The following is a 17,851-nucleotide window of genomic DNA, read 5'->3' on the forward strand; positions in this document are numbered from 1 at the left end:
TAAAACTGTTTAAATCCGAACTGAGTTAGAATAGATACATAAACTTGTTTTATAAAAAAAGAAAAGAAGAAAAAATGTAAATCGAGTATCCTCTCATCCACATCTTTGTTGCTATTGCATCCTATTCATGTAGACAGGACTTCATATAAAGATGAAACGAGAATTTTTATGTTATCGGTACTAAAGGTTTCAGACGTTTAAACGTTTCGGCATTTATTTTTATTCGAACCATATTTCTTTGACGACAAAAGAGTAAACAGTTTATAACAGAGTGTTTTAATACAAAGTTTAACCAATATTTTCATGATAAATGCGATGTCTTTCTCTTTCCTTCCTGTTAAATACTTCGTAAACAATCTGAAGAATTGCTTGACGACAAAAGTATGGCATAAAATATTAAAAATTCTTATAAATGAATCTTAATAAGACGCTTCCATTAAGTAATTAAAATTTAAACACTGTTATAAATCGTTTCATTATTCAGTTTTACGTATGCAACAAATATATTTAAAGATATTTCAGAAATATTTTTCGTTCGTACGTATAAATATATCGTTAGCATTAGTTTATACTTCAATGATTTTGCATTTAGCGACATACGAAATCGAGTTTCTGCAAATTTTATAATATCGAGTAGGTGGATGAGAGATATTGAATGCTTCAATAAGAACGAAAGTTATCTTTTAGTTCGACGAAAGATTCCCTACTTCATTAGGAACGAACGTCAAATCCTAGGGGATTATTCCGCAATTTTTTTTAAAACTAGTCTAAAGTGTAAATGCTTCCTGAAAAAAGCCGAGAAAGATGGATAGTATGGTATAAAAAGTACTGGATGCCATTGGTAGTCTGGAGAAAGTGGGATGATATCAAATGATATTGTACATAGCCGAGCAATAAAAAGATTTTGCCTTTGGGTAATACTCTAGATTGTTCTCTCGTAAATATCGGATTAGTTTCTGATTCCTAAATATATATATATATATTGTTGTACAGCGAGCATTGTTTATATATATATATTTTTTCCTTTCATTCGTTCTAATAATTTATCAAAAGTTTCGATATCTTTTACTTTAATATCGAAATTTATTACTGGAAATTTCACCATCTAAGTTTTGCATTTAACAATGAAAATTTAGAATGTAATTAACGAAAACGAATTAAAACTGTTGTATTTTACGGTTGCCAACCTCGTAAATCTTATCCATGTTTTGGTGCAAAAATTAAAATTGCTGCCGATACCCGTGTTATTGTCGAATAACTACCCCCGCATCTGTCGGCTTTACTACAAAAGAGCTGTTCTGTGACTTCGAGTCTCGTTCGCTGGCTTACATTTATCAAGTCATTTATAAACCGTTTGGATGTCATCCAAGGCAGGCTTTTCTTTTTCTTTTCTCCTCCTTTATCTTTTTTCCATCCCTCTCGACCTTAGTGCAATGGCCCTGTGGTTTAACACAACTGGAATAAAATATTGTTTCTTTCCTACCTTTTGGTACTTCTGCTGTTTATAAAACTTTAACTTTTTGTTGTTCGAATTGCAAAAGAAAAAAAAACTGTAAGGATACACGAGCGAAAACTTAAGATTCCTTTTTTTTATCGAATTAATATTTTTTGATATTATTTGTAATTTTTAAAATAAAAATGTAAAAATACTTTAGCTAATATTGTAATAATAATTAGACTCGAAACGAAGACGAATTCTGCTGATATGTTTAAAATTTTATATCCTGTGATAATTTTTTTTAATAATAAATAGTTGAAAATATGAGATTTATAATAAAATTACATTAATATTTAAAAATGATATTTATTTAGATAACTCAGATATTAACCTTTAACTATGATTTTTGATAGTTTTTGGAGATCAGCAGTTTTTCCGGACGAAACCACAGAACACGAATGTGATCGAGGACCACACGCTGATTCTCCCCTGTGAAGTGGAAAACCAAGCTGGGGCTGTGCAATGGAGTAAAGACGGATTTGTTCTGGGTAAGAGACAGTCTTTTCTAATGTAGACGGTCGTTCTCTTTATCATTCGTTCTTCATTCTTTTTAATTAAGCGGATAAATATAGCTCTTTCCGTCCATTTATCGTTGAGGAAATGAATCTACACGATAATAAAATGGCTGAAAAGCTCCAATACGTTTTTAAACGTTACTTCTTTCGGCGAAATTTCGATCGCTATTTATAATTTCCAACGAATCACGGTCCAGTCGGAATTTTTTTGTTAATATATAAATAGATGGAATCGATTTTCTAACAATCAGGCAATTTTAAAAGAGTTAATCTATGGCAAAAGAGTTAGCGACAGCCATTGTTGTCGAGGTCTGACTCCAACCGAGAGAAAAGTATCAGAAGAGAGGATACAAAAGACGGCCGGACAGTATCAGCTACTCCGCTTCAGCCATTGTTAACCGTGACAATCAAATTTCCTGGGGAGTTAGCAAACTCCTGACTTTGTGCAGTCAGCATTACTGACGATTTTCCACAACCGGCAGAGGATTTTCCTTTCCTTCCACAATATATTTATTCCCATTCTTTTTCGTTATCTTCCAACGTCTCTCCTTAAGTGCATCGTAGCCACTTCACTTAAAAAATAAAAAATAAAAAAAAATTTCACCCACCACCTTCGAAAACTATCCTTTTCTGAATGCGGTTTCCCATTAAAAGAGATCTAACCTAGAATAAATATCATAAAGTGAGAATATAATAACATTTATTCTTTTAAAAATGTTTTCATATTTTTGTCGAATACGTGGATATTTTATAAATATATTTTAAAACTGAATTTTAATACGACGAATGCATTTAAAATGAAAACGGAAATTTAGATTTTTATTTACGTCATGTTTTTAATTTAATTACTTTATTCTTCTTCTTATCCTGTCAACGACAACGTCAAATATTGAAGAGGGGTCGCTATAGAAGTTGTGCTTCTCCGCATAGCTCGGAAACTTAGCGGGGCAGCGTACTTTTCTAGCTCGTTACTCTTCTACATCATTTTTAACGATGTACGCTATCTAAACTTGTGACGAAATATGGAGGAGTAGAAGACGGATTTTAAACAGCTTTGAACTTTGTTTTCGTGGAGGAACTCATTCATCCGTCATCGTATTTAGCCGAGCGGAACTGGTAAAGATAAACGACAGGTGAAAAAACCCGATATAGGGTCAGTCCTGGATCACCGCGACTGCACTTGTAGCTTCATATTTCAAGTATCAAAAGAAGGGATGCTATTAAAAATTAAATATATGCACGCGATAGAAAAAAGTTCGAAGAAATTTAAAAACACTTTTTTTTTTTTTTTTAGTCGAAGATTATAAAAAGTACTGCTGTTAAGTCTTTCATTACGTGTTCAAAATATGACGAAATATCAGATAAAATTTGGATGCTGCGAACTAATAAAACATCATCCAGCAGTTTTTAAATTTGTAAATAAACTTTTTTCACTTCTTTCATATAAAAAAGTTAATAATCAAATTTTATTTTCGTGTAGTTTATAAAAATTTAGCCTAAAAAATATGAGAAACTTCGATTGGATGCATCGTTCTAGTTGGAGCGTGTTAATTATCTTTATTGTAATATTTTTGATGAAAAACATTTTTGTAATTTTTAAATAAGCGAGTCATTTTTTAAAAATTTGTTTGAATAACATTTTTTTAATCATAAAAAATGAAGTATTTTAATAAAAAGCATCCTTAGGATCGGTAAAAATCTCTGTCGTACTGTTCATTTCTAAAATAAGAAAATGAATTTGAGCCAATTTACTAAATGCTATCAAGATAATTACATACAAAAATGCCTTAAATGCTTAAGAATAGTTATTCAAATACTGCTACAAGTCACTTTTCTCCCTTGAATAAATCAGAAATTATCAAAGCCCAAGTGATGAAGGAATTACAAGTAGACTATCTTTTTGGGGACAAAATCGATCGTCTTGCAGATCGTGCTCGACTTTGTCTGTTGTATCTGGCTGCATAGGTGAGGGGAAAGCTGTTTCTTGAATTTCTGTGATTGATGAAGTGAAAAACCACTTAAACTGTTTCGAGCAACGACCCTGTGACATTCACTGACCAACTTCATCCATCAGATGAAGCTAGATTGCAGCAAATGTACCTTTATATACTTTATAATACTCTCGACCTCGCATTAGCAGTGCAGACATGGCTTTTTTGATTCTTTTAGATCGAGTCGATCAGTATGGCAGTCATGTTTTCACAACCCGGCAGACTGATGTTACACAAACACTAGTTTAATCTAAAAATTGACTCCCTTAAAGAACTGATTTTGTTATAAACTTTTATAAAGTGCTGATTTTACAGAATTTTGAAACCCGAGTTAAAGAGACTGTTTCACAGAAGTTACCTCGTAGGGAACCTTTATTACATTCTCTAATGGGATCATTTGTATCCATCGATTGCTACTTAGACTCACTTTTTTAAACTAATATTAAAACTGTAACGGAATAAGTTTATTTTTTCTAAAAAAATAAATTCGTTTTATTTAAACTAATATTTTTATCCTAAAAATTATCAATTTTCTTATCCTGTAAAATCGCTGTAAATCTATAGTTGTCAATAGAGAAAAATGTAATATTTTTTTATTTCTGTGTTTTTTTTTTGAAAAAAAGAGGGAAAAAGTTGTTTTGTATTGACTTAGAGAATCTCTTTTCGATAGGAGGTCAACGGCATCTTAAAACGATTGATTTATCTCTCATCTTTGACACTTAAATTACATCAGAGTGTTGGAGAGTTCTGTCTTTGTAAACACTATGTTTAGATCACACATTCGAAAGCTCTTACTATCACAAAATACAATACAATCTTCAATTAAAACATCTACCTTTTTCTTCGACAACCAATCGGTAACGCGCACAGATAAACAACTTTAATTCATACAACTTTTATCTTTTTTTTAAAAAAAAACAAAACAAATCCTGAGTAAAAAGTAAAGTTTTTTTTTCTTAACGAACAGAATTGATCGGTTTTACCTTTTTTTAAAAAATAATATAAAATATTCAGCTAATCATCAAAGAGTTTGTTCTTCTAAAACAAACGAATTTTAAATATTGCTTTTTTTTTTCCGTCTTCGAGATTGAAACAAGTAAAACGCCAACTCTGATGTATTTATGTCCAGTTTTCTGCATTTATGAATGCTTTCGTTAATGAGCGATATCGATTCTCGGTTCTCTGTGCTAATGAATAGAAGGACAAATATTCGTGCAGTGACTAGGCGACGAATGACCTGACCTAGATTTCCAAAAGTGTCTCCTTGTTTATCATATTTACGTAAATTGTGAATTATTCTGTTAGCGGATTTTCCGCACAGAATATAGAGCTTACTTCCGTTTCCATTGTGCATCCATTCTTATTGTAATATATTTCTTTAAAGGACAAGTTCATTATTTAGTCATTTATCAAAATTCGTTTTAAATTTTAATTATCACAAAAAGAAGAAATTAATTAAAATTAAACATAATTAAAAGAATTATACCTGTATTTTTCAGGAATTAAAATGAATAGCTTATTATAAAACTAAAATAAATACTGTATTTATGCTAACTTTTTAAAAATTAATACTTTTAAGTGTTAATTCTATAGTAGATGATGCACTTATGTATTAATTATCGATTGATACAGTTTCTCTCTCCTACTAATAAATATCGATTAAATATATTGCAACTATTGAAAAGTGAATATATATATCTCAAATAATGAATATTCTCAAAGAATAATTCTTCTATATTATCTAAACGTTATGAATTTCGTTTATTATTACTACAAGTTTTGAATGTAAATGCAAAGAATCTATAATGGTTGGTTATACTTTATCAACTTAAATTCGATTAATATTGGTTATTTTACATAAAAATGTTAAAGTGAACTCTTCTAAGACAGAAGTAGATAACATTCCTTTAAATGAAAAGCCAATCTTTTAAATAAGTTTAAGAAAACAATAAAATGAAAGCAGGTAATACCATTAAGTAGTACTAAGAACATTATACAATTTTAGAAAATGTTTTGGCCAAAATTGTATATTTAAAGCAATAATCAAGGCAATAATGAAAAGAAAAAGCTAATTTAGATTCCTATTTAAGAAAAAAATAAAGTATCTTCTTTAGATTTCATTGCTTCGTTGATCTAAAGCGGGACGAAAAGTTAAACAGTTGATAAATTGAATGGATCATACATTCACAATAATGATCCCATATTTCAGAATTCCATTTACCGAGATATTTTGGAAGTTTTGATACACGTTCCATCATAATCGTTAGCTCTGGACTTAGATGCTTCCAATTTTATTGGGTCGTGTAAAGTACTAAGTCGTTCAATATATCATGAAATGGTCATTTACACAAATAGGAAAACTGCTTTTCTCCTGCCGATATTAGGTCTTCGGGTGGTCCTATAACTGTGGCAGCACGTGCTATGTGAGGGGTCACTGGGTATAAATAGCTTGTCTCTCACTAACTCCAGATGGTTAACACATGGCCCTACTGTATGAGTCAGTGGAGACGAATCACCTTTTACTCGGGCCCCCGAAGTTACGAAATTACTTCGATTTAATATTTTTTTAATACTTCCATTCTATATATCTTTATATCATTCTTTCATTTTTTGTACTGTTTTACTATGAGGAATATTGAAAGTTTTATAAAGTTCTTGAGAAATGTAGAAAATCAAGAACAATTTCACTTTGAATATAAAGGAAAATCCTTGTATTGTTTTTGTCTGTTCAAGAATAGTAGATAATTTAAGGTCTAACGAGCTCCGGTGAAAATTAATTGGTTCAATTCAAATAGAATATTCCTTTATAAAATCATTACTATTTTACTTACAGAAAATTTATAAATCCTTATATTTATATTTATATTTAAATCCTCAATATCTCCTTCGACGAATAACAAACAAAATTACGAAATATCTAAAATCCTTAATGTTTAGCGTGGAAGCTTCGATAAGACTTATTAAACTTTGAAGATTTCAAAATGTTCCATCAACCAAAATAAAATAGTAGCCATGAGGTATATACGTACTATAATCGAGATTCTAAGACCAACATGCAGAAAGTATAAGTAAGATATTTTTTTTTTTTTGCCTGGAAGCGAACTATGCTTGCAACTTTAACAACTTTTTAAATCAATAACGTTTCAGTTATTCTCTTATTTTCCGTGTTTTTTATACTATTGGCTTAATGCTTTCAATTTCCATATATTGAAATTTGTTTAAAAAGATGCCTTCACTCTTATAAAATTCATATGTTGTGTATGGTATTTTCAACAGAACATTTGGATGTGGTCTTGTCCTCTTTTATCGTGGAAATTCGTTTTTCTTGTCATCTGACATCAAAGTGCACCTTGACTCACCTACAGCTGTTTTTCGGCAGTTCGAAAGAAATTTTTTACCATTTCTTTTTTCTTTTACCGAAAATAGATATTGAAGCAAACTTTTCCATTTCTTCCCAAAACTCGAATTTGTTTACTAGAAAACAAATCATAGAAAGTATATTTATCGTTTGGGTTCCTAATAAGTAAATTGTTTATATAGAAAAATTGACTCTATTGAAACCAATAGATAGTTAAATTAGCGTCATCTTTGAAATGTTGCCTTCGTGTGATATGTTATTTTTAGAAAATAAACACAGACTATATCGGAGCAAACAACCACTTGTACCGTATTTCTGAGAATACTATTACAGTAAATCAATATTTCTAATCTATTTTTTCTTTGCCCGCATTGGATACAAGCAGATAGCATGATACTTCTATCCTAATCTCTAGAATCGATTCCGGAGTTAAAATACACAAGGACGATGCTATTTTGTATCTCATTTAAATGAAAACCATCGAAGTATCTAAGAGATTTGAAACTAATTACGATTTACTATTTTCACATCGTGGAGGTTGCATTTACCTTGCTAAATGCTACATTATTTACAACATTCCTGGAAACAACTCGAAATCCAGATGTAAATATCATAAATCTGTATCATTAAATAACCTACTTGGCAACCCGAAAATAGTTTGTTTAAAGTCGACAACTTGAAAAAAAAAACTTCTTAGTTTATGTTCTCAACGTGTAAACATTATGGAGAAGTGAATACACTTCTATTCGAAACTAAAATATATAAGAAAATATTAGTTTTTATGAAGGAATCTTAGTGTTTTGTCATAAGAAAAAGATAAAACATAAAAAAAAGAAATGCTAAGATATTTACCATTAGTTAGTGAAAAGATAATTCTTTAAGCCAATGATTTTTTTCCAGTTACATCAATCTTAATTGCTAGAAAAGTTAAAAAGAAAAATGCTAGATAGGAAAGTAGAGGAGAAGCGAAACAAAAGTAAACATTTGTCATCCGAAACTCTGGTGGCTAGGGATAGAAATCTCTATCGGTACCGAAGCGGTAAACATAAGATAGCCATGGATGTAATTGAATACTTGCAAGATAAAAATGGCAGGTAACTATGATTTTGTTTCGGGCAACTTTATCATAGGAAGTCGAATCATCTAAATATGTTAGACTCTTATTACAATAATAATAAGTTTAAATATCGAAAATATACGATAAGAGACGATAAAATTTATCTCTGGAGACTTATCGTCTGAAGATGGTATACCAGAAATCGATTGGTTTATCTATCTTTATTTTCATCGTGTACTGGCAAAGGAATCGAATAACAAAAATTGGCTCAATTTTATTATTCCGTCAAATGGAAGAAATTTAACATCTGGCTTTAATAAGAACTTGTATATATATATACTAAAGTCCAGTTGTTTAGGAAAGACGATACGATTTTGGCGACACCTATCGAAAGACCTTGGCACTACTAATTTTGGTACCACGAGGTTCCCTCCCCATTAGCGAGAAAGATTTAATTTTAGACTTTGGATTTCATATTTATTTTATTTTTTATGTTATAAAGAAAGATAAAGTTATATCTTCGTGTCTATGTCCTCCAGACTATCTAGTGTATATGGCATTTAATTTCATCTGCGGTTATAATTAGAATTTCGAAATACAGAGCAAGGTTCTTTTTATATAGGGAATATATTTTACATTTTATATTTGATAAGAAGCGGAAATATTATTTAATTAAAACGAGTTAAAAATCTGATGCAACGCTGGCGAACAAATCTCTCTTTGTAAGAAGAATATTCTCTCTCTCTCTCTCTCTTTTTATTTTTTTTTTGCTTAAATAAAGGACGAGATATAGGACAGTCATCCTGGCAAACAGTCTTCGTATCTGCTTATAATAATAAATAAAAGAAGCTCAGATAAAACATTTTAAACTTTAACTTTCCTCGTTTATTTTATCGCCAACTAGATAAACGCGAAGACTCATCAGTGACGGTCAGAATTGCCAAAATTCTCAACAATGTGTATTCGCAGTCATGACTGGCCATACTGAAAGGAAGGCTTATTCGAAATAGGTCATGCTCTATCTGGTGAAACGAGAACGTCACAATGATGATCTCTAGGCTCCGTTCCTAATATTAATAATATAGAGAAAGTTTCCCAATTCAGGATTCGATAAGATTTCTTCGTGTGAAATTATCGTATCCTGTTCATTTCTGCAATAAATTTCGTTTTAAAATAAATTATATCGAGGTCACTTATCTTACGGTTTACTTAATTATTTTATTAAAGGAAAAAAAACACTGTTTTAATTAAGGTAGAGGAGTTAAAACGTTTGACTCGTATCTCGTGAATAAATTTACTTTTTTTGGTATATCTTTTCATATTTGGACTTATAAAATTAATAGTAAATGCCGAGTTTTAAGATTAAAGAAATATTCGTTTGCATTCCTTTGATGATAAAGCGCAATTGTCATTAATAACCTTGCTTTGAAAACAGTCGAGGAAGAATTCTCGGAATTCGCATCTGAGATGCAATAAGTCTAATCAAACCTTTAAGTAACATTCTTTCTGCAGACCATCCAATATTGCGATGAAGGACTGTCTGTGTAATTGCTTATACACGAGACGTGAAACTTTCGAAAATCAACACCTCCCGGGTTAAAAGTTTCCTCGAAATTCTGTTAAAGTATCTCCTTCGCGTACAACAATAAGGGATGTCATTAATGCTAAGGAGTCTCAAAAGAAACTTTCTGCAAGAAATGAAATAAAGAACGAAGCCAAACAATACTAGCTGGAGACAAAAGTTAGAAACGACTTTTACTTTGTTCTGCAGTAATCTCATTCGACTCGAGAACATTAAGTTGATAAAATTAGCCGAGAGTGAAATAAAACTCCACATATAAAGTCGGACGATCTAAAAAAAGAAACCGAAATCCAAAATTATCCCTATTAATATTGTGATGGTCGTTAGTTTCTCTCCCTTCTGATAATTCTGTTCGCAGCAGGCTAATAAAAAAAGCTTAGAAGTATCTCGATCTTATCAAAATTGCAAAAATTCATGTAGGCTAATATACAGTGTAGATATTAGCCCACATAATGCAACCGTACATATAATTTCGGTTTGGAAGGTAACGAAAACACACATTCATTAAAAATATCACTATTATATCAGTAAGTGAAGCAGTGGACTGTAATTATAAATTAGAAGGAGTGAAAAGCTGGAATTAAGTGTATTATTTTACTGAATCGAACGTGTTTTTAGTGGAGAAAGAAGGAAGAAGAAGGAAAAAAAACTGGATTTATAAATGTTAAAAACTCTCTAGTATAATATTTAATGAAGACTCCATTAGCTAATGCGTCTGTCTATTAAGATATACGCAGAGATTTCTGTTAGAGTCTTTCCTTATCTCGGTTCACTCGTTTTTTTCCCTCTGACCATGTGTGTCTAAATTAGATCTAGAAAAACTTGCCGTTTCACGATAAAGCTGTGTTTACAACTCTCAGTAGTGAACTAGAAAGATTTTTTTTTATTTTTTTATGTATCAACTCGTCTCGAGAGGAATTACCGAAGACTTACGTAATAGTTCTTTCTCATCCGATCAAATTTTCGTTTTAACGCCTGTATTATTCTTAAATTATAAATAAAGTTTTTATAACTTCTATAAAACTATTTCAAAAAAGAGTGCATCCGTTCGAATCTTTTTTTTATTAGAAAATAAAAGTTTCTTCAGTAAAGAGTTATATTATACTCCAAGTTTCTGAAAATGTAAATTTCTTTTCCTTTTTTGTTTGGAAAGAGAAGCTTCCTTAAAATTCCAGACGGATCCGATCTCGTGCATAGGGCTTTTGTTGTTAAAACAGAAGCTGCCATACATCAAAGAAATCATTGACACCAACGTGAGAAAACCTTCCGATTAGATACTTCGCTGGTCGTAAATAAACTTAAGGCTAGCCAATAAGTGACATGGCATGGCTTCTCCAACGATACACTCAGTTAGAACCTCGGACATCCCGCGAGACCAGGTAACTCGAGACTCGGGATCTGTGTGATGTGTAAATTAGAGAGGACTATCCAATTCGCTTCATTCCTGTTTCTGTTTCCCCCGAGACGAGTATTGAAGAGGACACCAGAGAAGTGCAAGAAACAAGTAGAATGAACAGATTTGCCAAGTTGATTATCCGTATAATGGGAAAAGTGTATCGAAGACAAGAAGACCAATTACACTCATTACGTTGAGTAAACGTTATATTCGTTTATAAAGAAACTGCAAGAAAAGTTTTACACCTGGAACTCGCAATGGAATTCTTTTATAGGTCTATTTACAGAAAGTTGCTTCAGTAAACAGGTATTCACTATAAACTTCGATTAATAAGTTTCAGAGTCGAAATTATTTTCGTAAATTAATAAGTTATTCTCGGGGATTCAAAATACTTGAGCTCTGATAGAAAATCAATTATAAAATTTATAAGGTAGACATATTCGTATATTTGTGTATATACATATTTAAATAAACACTAGTTTTTGTCTTTTCATCTTGGTTGAAACTTTGTAGAGTGTATCGAGTAGTGAGAGTTTAAAAATGAAGCTCCATTAGTCGAAGATAAATATGAAAACGTCAAAGACGATGGGCATTGAAGTAATGTTGATAAAAGAATTAGAGAGTCAACTTAAATCTGCTTAGCAGAGAACAAAACAACAGAATATTTGAAACGACAAGCGTGACATTACTTATTTATTAAGAGTTTTCCGAAAGTAAAATTTGTTTGGAAAAGATTTTAGAGAAGCTCTTTATCGATTGCGTGTAATTTCCACGCCCCACCGAACCTAGCGAATGCATCGATTTTGTTTGTCTCACCAGCTTTCATACGTTTCTACTTATAATTATGGGTTGACTGGAGCGAAAGAAGTGTTTGCTTTCATGCTTAATAATTATATCCATTCGAAGAATCTTCGCGACTTTTTTTTTTCTAGCCGAAAATTAACTTACGATTCCGACTTCGTTAACTCGCAGCGCATTTCCTTTCTTTCTGAAGTGGACGTTAATGTCGATGTCGTGGCGATTCTTTAGATTTCCAGTATTAAATACGTTTTAATAAAGAACAGTTTCATTCGCTGAGGCGAGTGCTGAGGCAAACATTTTCGTACTTTACAAACTTGTTGCAAATAAACTGTGAGCACAATCGTCAAGAACTCTCCTCCGCCGTTTTGCCTCAGGCAATATCTCACTATTTTATTGATGAAAGTTAATGAATCTCACGGCGAAATATCTCAAATACAGGTAGTTTCTTCGTCGTTTTCCTTCCACTTCTCTATAATTATATGAAAATTTAATAGTAATTCACTCGATTATGATACGGAATGAATAATGAACGTTTTTCTTGTAAAAATAGCAATAAAAAAAGTAAAGAATATAATAAATAGTTATCTTTATATATTAATGAATTTTCGTATTTTAAATGCCAAAAATTCTCAATTAATCTTTCTTGAATTTAAATCTGAATTTTAAATTATTTAGATGATAATTTTAATTATAATTATACGACGTAGTAGTTAATTATTTTTTAAAAAATAAATATTTAGTAAAGAATATATTAAAAAATTATTTTAAGTAATTAAGTAATGATATAGTATTATTCTTTTTCTAACATACTGATTGATTTATTGACAGTGAAGTTAAAAAAAAAAAGTAATTCTTTTACATTATACTGGTTTTATTAACTTAACGAGAGAATATATAAAGTAATTGAATTAATTCCCAGCATTAATTTACATAAATTATATGAAATAATTATATAATTTATTTTGTAAAAGAAACTCAAGAGTAATTTCCATTTATCAGGTATTTTTAGAGGGAAAAAATTCTCTCTTATTTTTGTAATTTTACAGTTTGTCTTCAGTTTTAAAAATTTCTATTATTTATTATTTAAAATAGTTTATTATATAGAATTTAATTTAAATAATTTAATAAACACAAAGATATTCAAATAAAAATTATTTTTATAATTCACCCACGAGATTGATACTTTATATAAAAATTTATATATATATTTTTTCAGTTTTATAAAAAAAAATATTATAAGCTATACACGTTAATTATAAAATAGCAGTTTTAATTTTATTTAAAATCAAAATAATATTTAAAAAATCAACTTTAATTTCTCTTATATAACGTGGGAAACTGAAGATGCAAAAAATATTTTTGAAGTTAAAGCACGAGTCTGTCAGTGTCTTACTGCATACGAACTCGATCTTATTTAAAAATAATGAAATTTTATTTGAAAATAAATTAATTTTATAATGAAAAATCGCACTTCTTCTCTTCTCCCTTTTAGTAAAATGTTCAATTTTTATACCGGTGCATAATTTATTGTTGTTTCTTTCGTGAAATTTTAAAGAAAAAAATTTTTTTTTTCTTTTCTTTTGTGTTCTACATAGTTTTTACAGATACTGATATAAAGAGGAAACAAAAGCGACACAAAATTTTGAAAATTTTATTGAACACGAGGAAGAAAATTGAGTGCATTTACTTTTCTATCTTGGAGAGGAGATAATGAGGTGCGCGGTAGATGTGCTGCACGAACTGTATAAAAAGAGAAAACAGAGTAGATTCTAGAAGAGGAAAAAAAAAAGAGGCATCTAGTAAAGAATAAAAACTGGCAGAATGTGTAGCTAGAACAGAAAGTTGTCCTTGGACCCTCGAGCTAACGGGTCAATAACCCGAGTTTGTGTCCGTCTTTGCACTTTTTGGAAGTTTTATAGTAGTAAATCATGTTGTACAATTTTTATAGAAAATCTTTGCACTTTTTCGCGGCATCAGCTAATTTAATGAATATAATAATTACCTCGTAAAAAGCCTATTGGTCGAAGAAGAGGGAAAAACTTTTTTTTAAGACTAGAGAAAAACGGGCGAAAAGTCCATCATAACAAAGTCATATCTCTCGAAGTGTTCGATATTTCAATAATTGAATATTTCTTTCGTGGTAAAATAAGCGAGAAAGCCAGTCGACTAAAATCTATCGATTTTTCCAGGTTTCGACCGCTCAATCCCAGGTTATCCCAGATACCAGATGATAGGTAATCCTCAGGATGGAGTTCACAATCTGCAGATAGAAAATGCGCAGTTAGACGACGATGGCGAGTATCAATGTCAGGTGAGAGAATTATCTGTTTTTATATTTTCGTTTTTGTCTGGAAAAATTATCTATAATATCTGGAATTATACTGTAAGTAATATCTGTGATAAATGCTTCCGAAACTTAATTAACAAGATACGTCTTTAAAAATATTTAGCCACAAGAGTGAGTGATTTATTCATAAATTACATTAATTTAACAAATGATCTGTAAAAATTAATGCGAAATTTTCTCAAATAATTACAGGGAAATTAATTTTTTAATTCCAATAAGGAATTTATCTCTACTGAGATGCATTCAAGAAACATTATGAAATTTCATAACAGATTTTTAAAATATAATAAAAGATATTAATTATATCCTCTTATAACTCTACAGTTAATTGGATGTTGCAATTGTATTTCCATTAGCAGTATATTTGAATTTTTTTTTTATGAATATACTTTAAAGAGAAAGGAAAATTAAAATTTGTATGCCAGGCCGAGATGTTGGAATTTTGTAACTTGAAGTCACCTTGTTGTAGTGGGATAAAACAAAACCGAGGAAACACAAGAGAGTATATTGTTTTATTGTGGAAATAGGACAGATGTACGTACTTTTTTCACATTTCAGCAATAATTAAAGTTTTCTTCCCACGTGTGAATATTCCATCTCTTTTGCCAGCGGTAATTAAAAGTTGGGCAGAAATGCAAGAAAAACGTAAAAAGTACTTGTTTTACCCATCGTAATTAGCGGAACGTCAGGAGCAGGCCTGCACGGGATTGATTTCTTTCCGTCGATAACTTAATTTGCCACGGATACCCGCGAGATTTTCCGCTTTTATAGTCGAAATTTTCGATGGATACCAACATCCCGATCAATTCGGTTCGTTCGTTTGCTCGCCGATGACTAATTAAAAGTTAGACTGATATCTGGTCACGAGTTCTTTATTGGAGACAAGCGACGAACCATCCTTCTACGGCTCTGATAGTTGACCCTCCTTTAAGAGAATAGTAGTTTACAATAGTCTCAAGTCATTAGTGAAGTTTAGATACGTGATTGTGGTAGATTGCTTCTCTGTCGCTGCTTCTTTTCTCTCCTAATTATCCTCTGGATTTACTCTTTCCTTTTGGCGATCTTCGCCCCTTATCTCGATTCTTCTCTTGATTCGTGTTAGCTAACTGACAAGTATTTAAATAGCATAGTTGAAAATTATTTCGTGGTGCGTTTATTTCTGCCATCACGAAAACGGAGAGAAAATCGCAAAGTGGAATGTTTAAACGGTTTTTAAATAAGCTCTTTGCAGAATTTGACAATTAGAGCTTCTCTGATCGATCCCAAGATATCCAAAAATTATAAAATTAATACCAAAAGCACTATATCTAGCAGACCATAAATAAATCTTTCTTTTTCATTGTGCCGATAACAATCTCACAATCGTTGAACTGTAACAGTTCTGTCAGAAATATCGTGGCATTCACTAATTCGATCGCAGTCTAAACGACCTCCTACCAAATATATGGGACTGTTTAAATGGGAAGTCACCAAGTTAGACTTTTGACGTCCTACATTTCTCTTGATATATCTATATAATATCGAGAGTTCATTAAAAATATAATTAATAAAACTAAATTAAGAACTTAGAACTTAATATAAATCAAGTTAATAATTAAGCGAAGGAAAAAAAAATTTTAATTCTTTTGCATAATTAGCGGAGTAAAATTTCTTTCAATTTATCTTCAACATTTTCAGATGGAGTTAGATTCATTTTGTAAATGAAAATATCGGCTTGATTCTTTTTATTTATTTATTTTAAACAATATAATTAAAAGTATTGAGTTGATTGAACGTAAGATTTTAGTTATCCTGAAATAATCAAATGATTTTCCTTCATAATTATTCAGAGAAATTTGATAGATATTATAATGATGTTTCTATAATGAACGATGATGTCCTGTCCTAAATTGTAAATATGGAAAAAATAGTATGGAAAAAATATTTTTTTAAAAAAAGTTAGTTGCGTAGTGCTTTTGCATGTTAGCATTTTTCTTTTCATAATTTTCGCAGCTGGAAAGAAACGAGAGACGTGATGGAAATGTTGAATGCTCTTTTCTCAATTTCCATATGTGATTTGCAAAATGGGCTAACGATATAGGAATTCTTCCATGACAGGAGTTAGAACAATAATCAGTTTACTACTTACATTTACATAAAATGCCTCATCCCAATTTTCCAACATTCACTGGCTGCATAATTTTGCAAATTTTATTAGAAAGTTCACTTAAAGTAAACAGTACAATCCACTTCTTATTTCCATCGAAGATATTTTAAAGACGTCTCTGCTTGGCCTCCTTCCCGATTACGTTCACTCTAAATATAATTTGATGTCATTTTTAATTTATTTCGTGTCAGTGGCCGACTATAAAATTTCAAATTAAAAATTTATGATTAAGATATCTCAAATCTCTGAAAAAACTCTTGAAAGGAAACATCGGTTAGTATAATCAAGTTACATCGAGTCATATATCAGAAAATAACAATGTTAACTCTGCCTACTTCGTCAACTCGTGCCAAACATTTTCTTATAAATTGACCGGACACACGATGTCAGCTGATCATTTTTCCTGATTTTTTTCCCACCGAATTCTCACTCACTAAATTAATGAAGCGTAATTTATCATTTTAAAAGATTCATTTTAATTTCCAACAGTTTTTACGCAATTTATTACACTCAGAATTGATAGATAGAGTACGGTTAAAGCAAATGCCTACTAATTAATACAAATAAAATGTTACACGTTCGAATCAATTGTAAGATCTCTACAAATTAAATCACGCGTGCTAATTTTATATACAATTCGATTAGTTTCACAAACATTTGCCTTTTGTGTTATTTAGCAAACAATTTTTTGTGTGCTTCTTTGGCTGTTTGGCAGAGGATACGATAATGGTGTCCCTGTTGGTGACAGATAGCTGCATATAGATCCAATATGGCATCATAACACAAAAAAACTGGAAAAGCACTTCGTTCAGCGGGCTATCGGCTAAATGCCAAATACTTTTTCGACACCTGACAGTTCTACTCTTTATTTACATTCTTTACGAGAAAAAAATATCCGAGAGTCCACAAGCAAACACACTTCCTCACTATATATTCATTCTTTCAATTTTATGACAGATTGCAGTTCTCAAAAGTCAGTTTGAGTAGTCGGTCTTCTTTGCATCATTAGCTTTTTCTTCGGCCAGAACCGAGTCTTTAAGTCATCAGGCCGAGCTGTAGAATCTACTTTGTACAAGTCTAGCTCCATTCTTTTTCGTGATTCTTTCTGTCTTCGTATTGACTAAAACATTAAATATCTTTCTTCTTTTTCTTTTTCCTTA

At 30.9% G+C, this 17,851-nt stretch overlaps 1 protein-coding gene across 4 annotated transcripts in view; it reads left to right on the forward strand.

The window, feature by feature from the left end:
• Positions 1 to 17,851, forward strand: part of LOC136985031 (nephrin-like) — an 86,862-nt gene that overhangs the window by 48,579 nt on the left and 20,432 nt on the right. For all 4 annotated transcript variants that reach the window (XM_067282221.1, XM_067282222.1, XM_067282223.1 and 1 more), the window contains exons 2-3: positions 1,852 to 1,986; positions 14,388 to 14,509. In XM_067282221.1, the coding sequence (XP_067138322.1) occupies positions 1,852 to 1,986; positions 14,388 to 14,509 (257 nt within the window). The remainder of the gene's footprint in view (positions 1 to 1,851; positions 1,987 to 14,387; positions 14,510 to 17,851) is intronic.

Source organism: Centruroides vittatus, unplaced genomic scaffold (genome assembly GCF_030686945.1).
Source record: "Centruroides vittatus isolate TY-2023 unplaced genomic scaffold, ASM3068694v2 contig_943, whole genome shotgun sequence".
Taxonomy (NCBI): Eukaryota; Metazoa; Arthropoda; class Arachnida; order Scorpiones; family Buthidae; genus Centruroides; species Centruroides vittatus.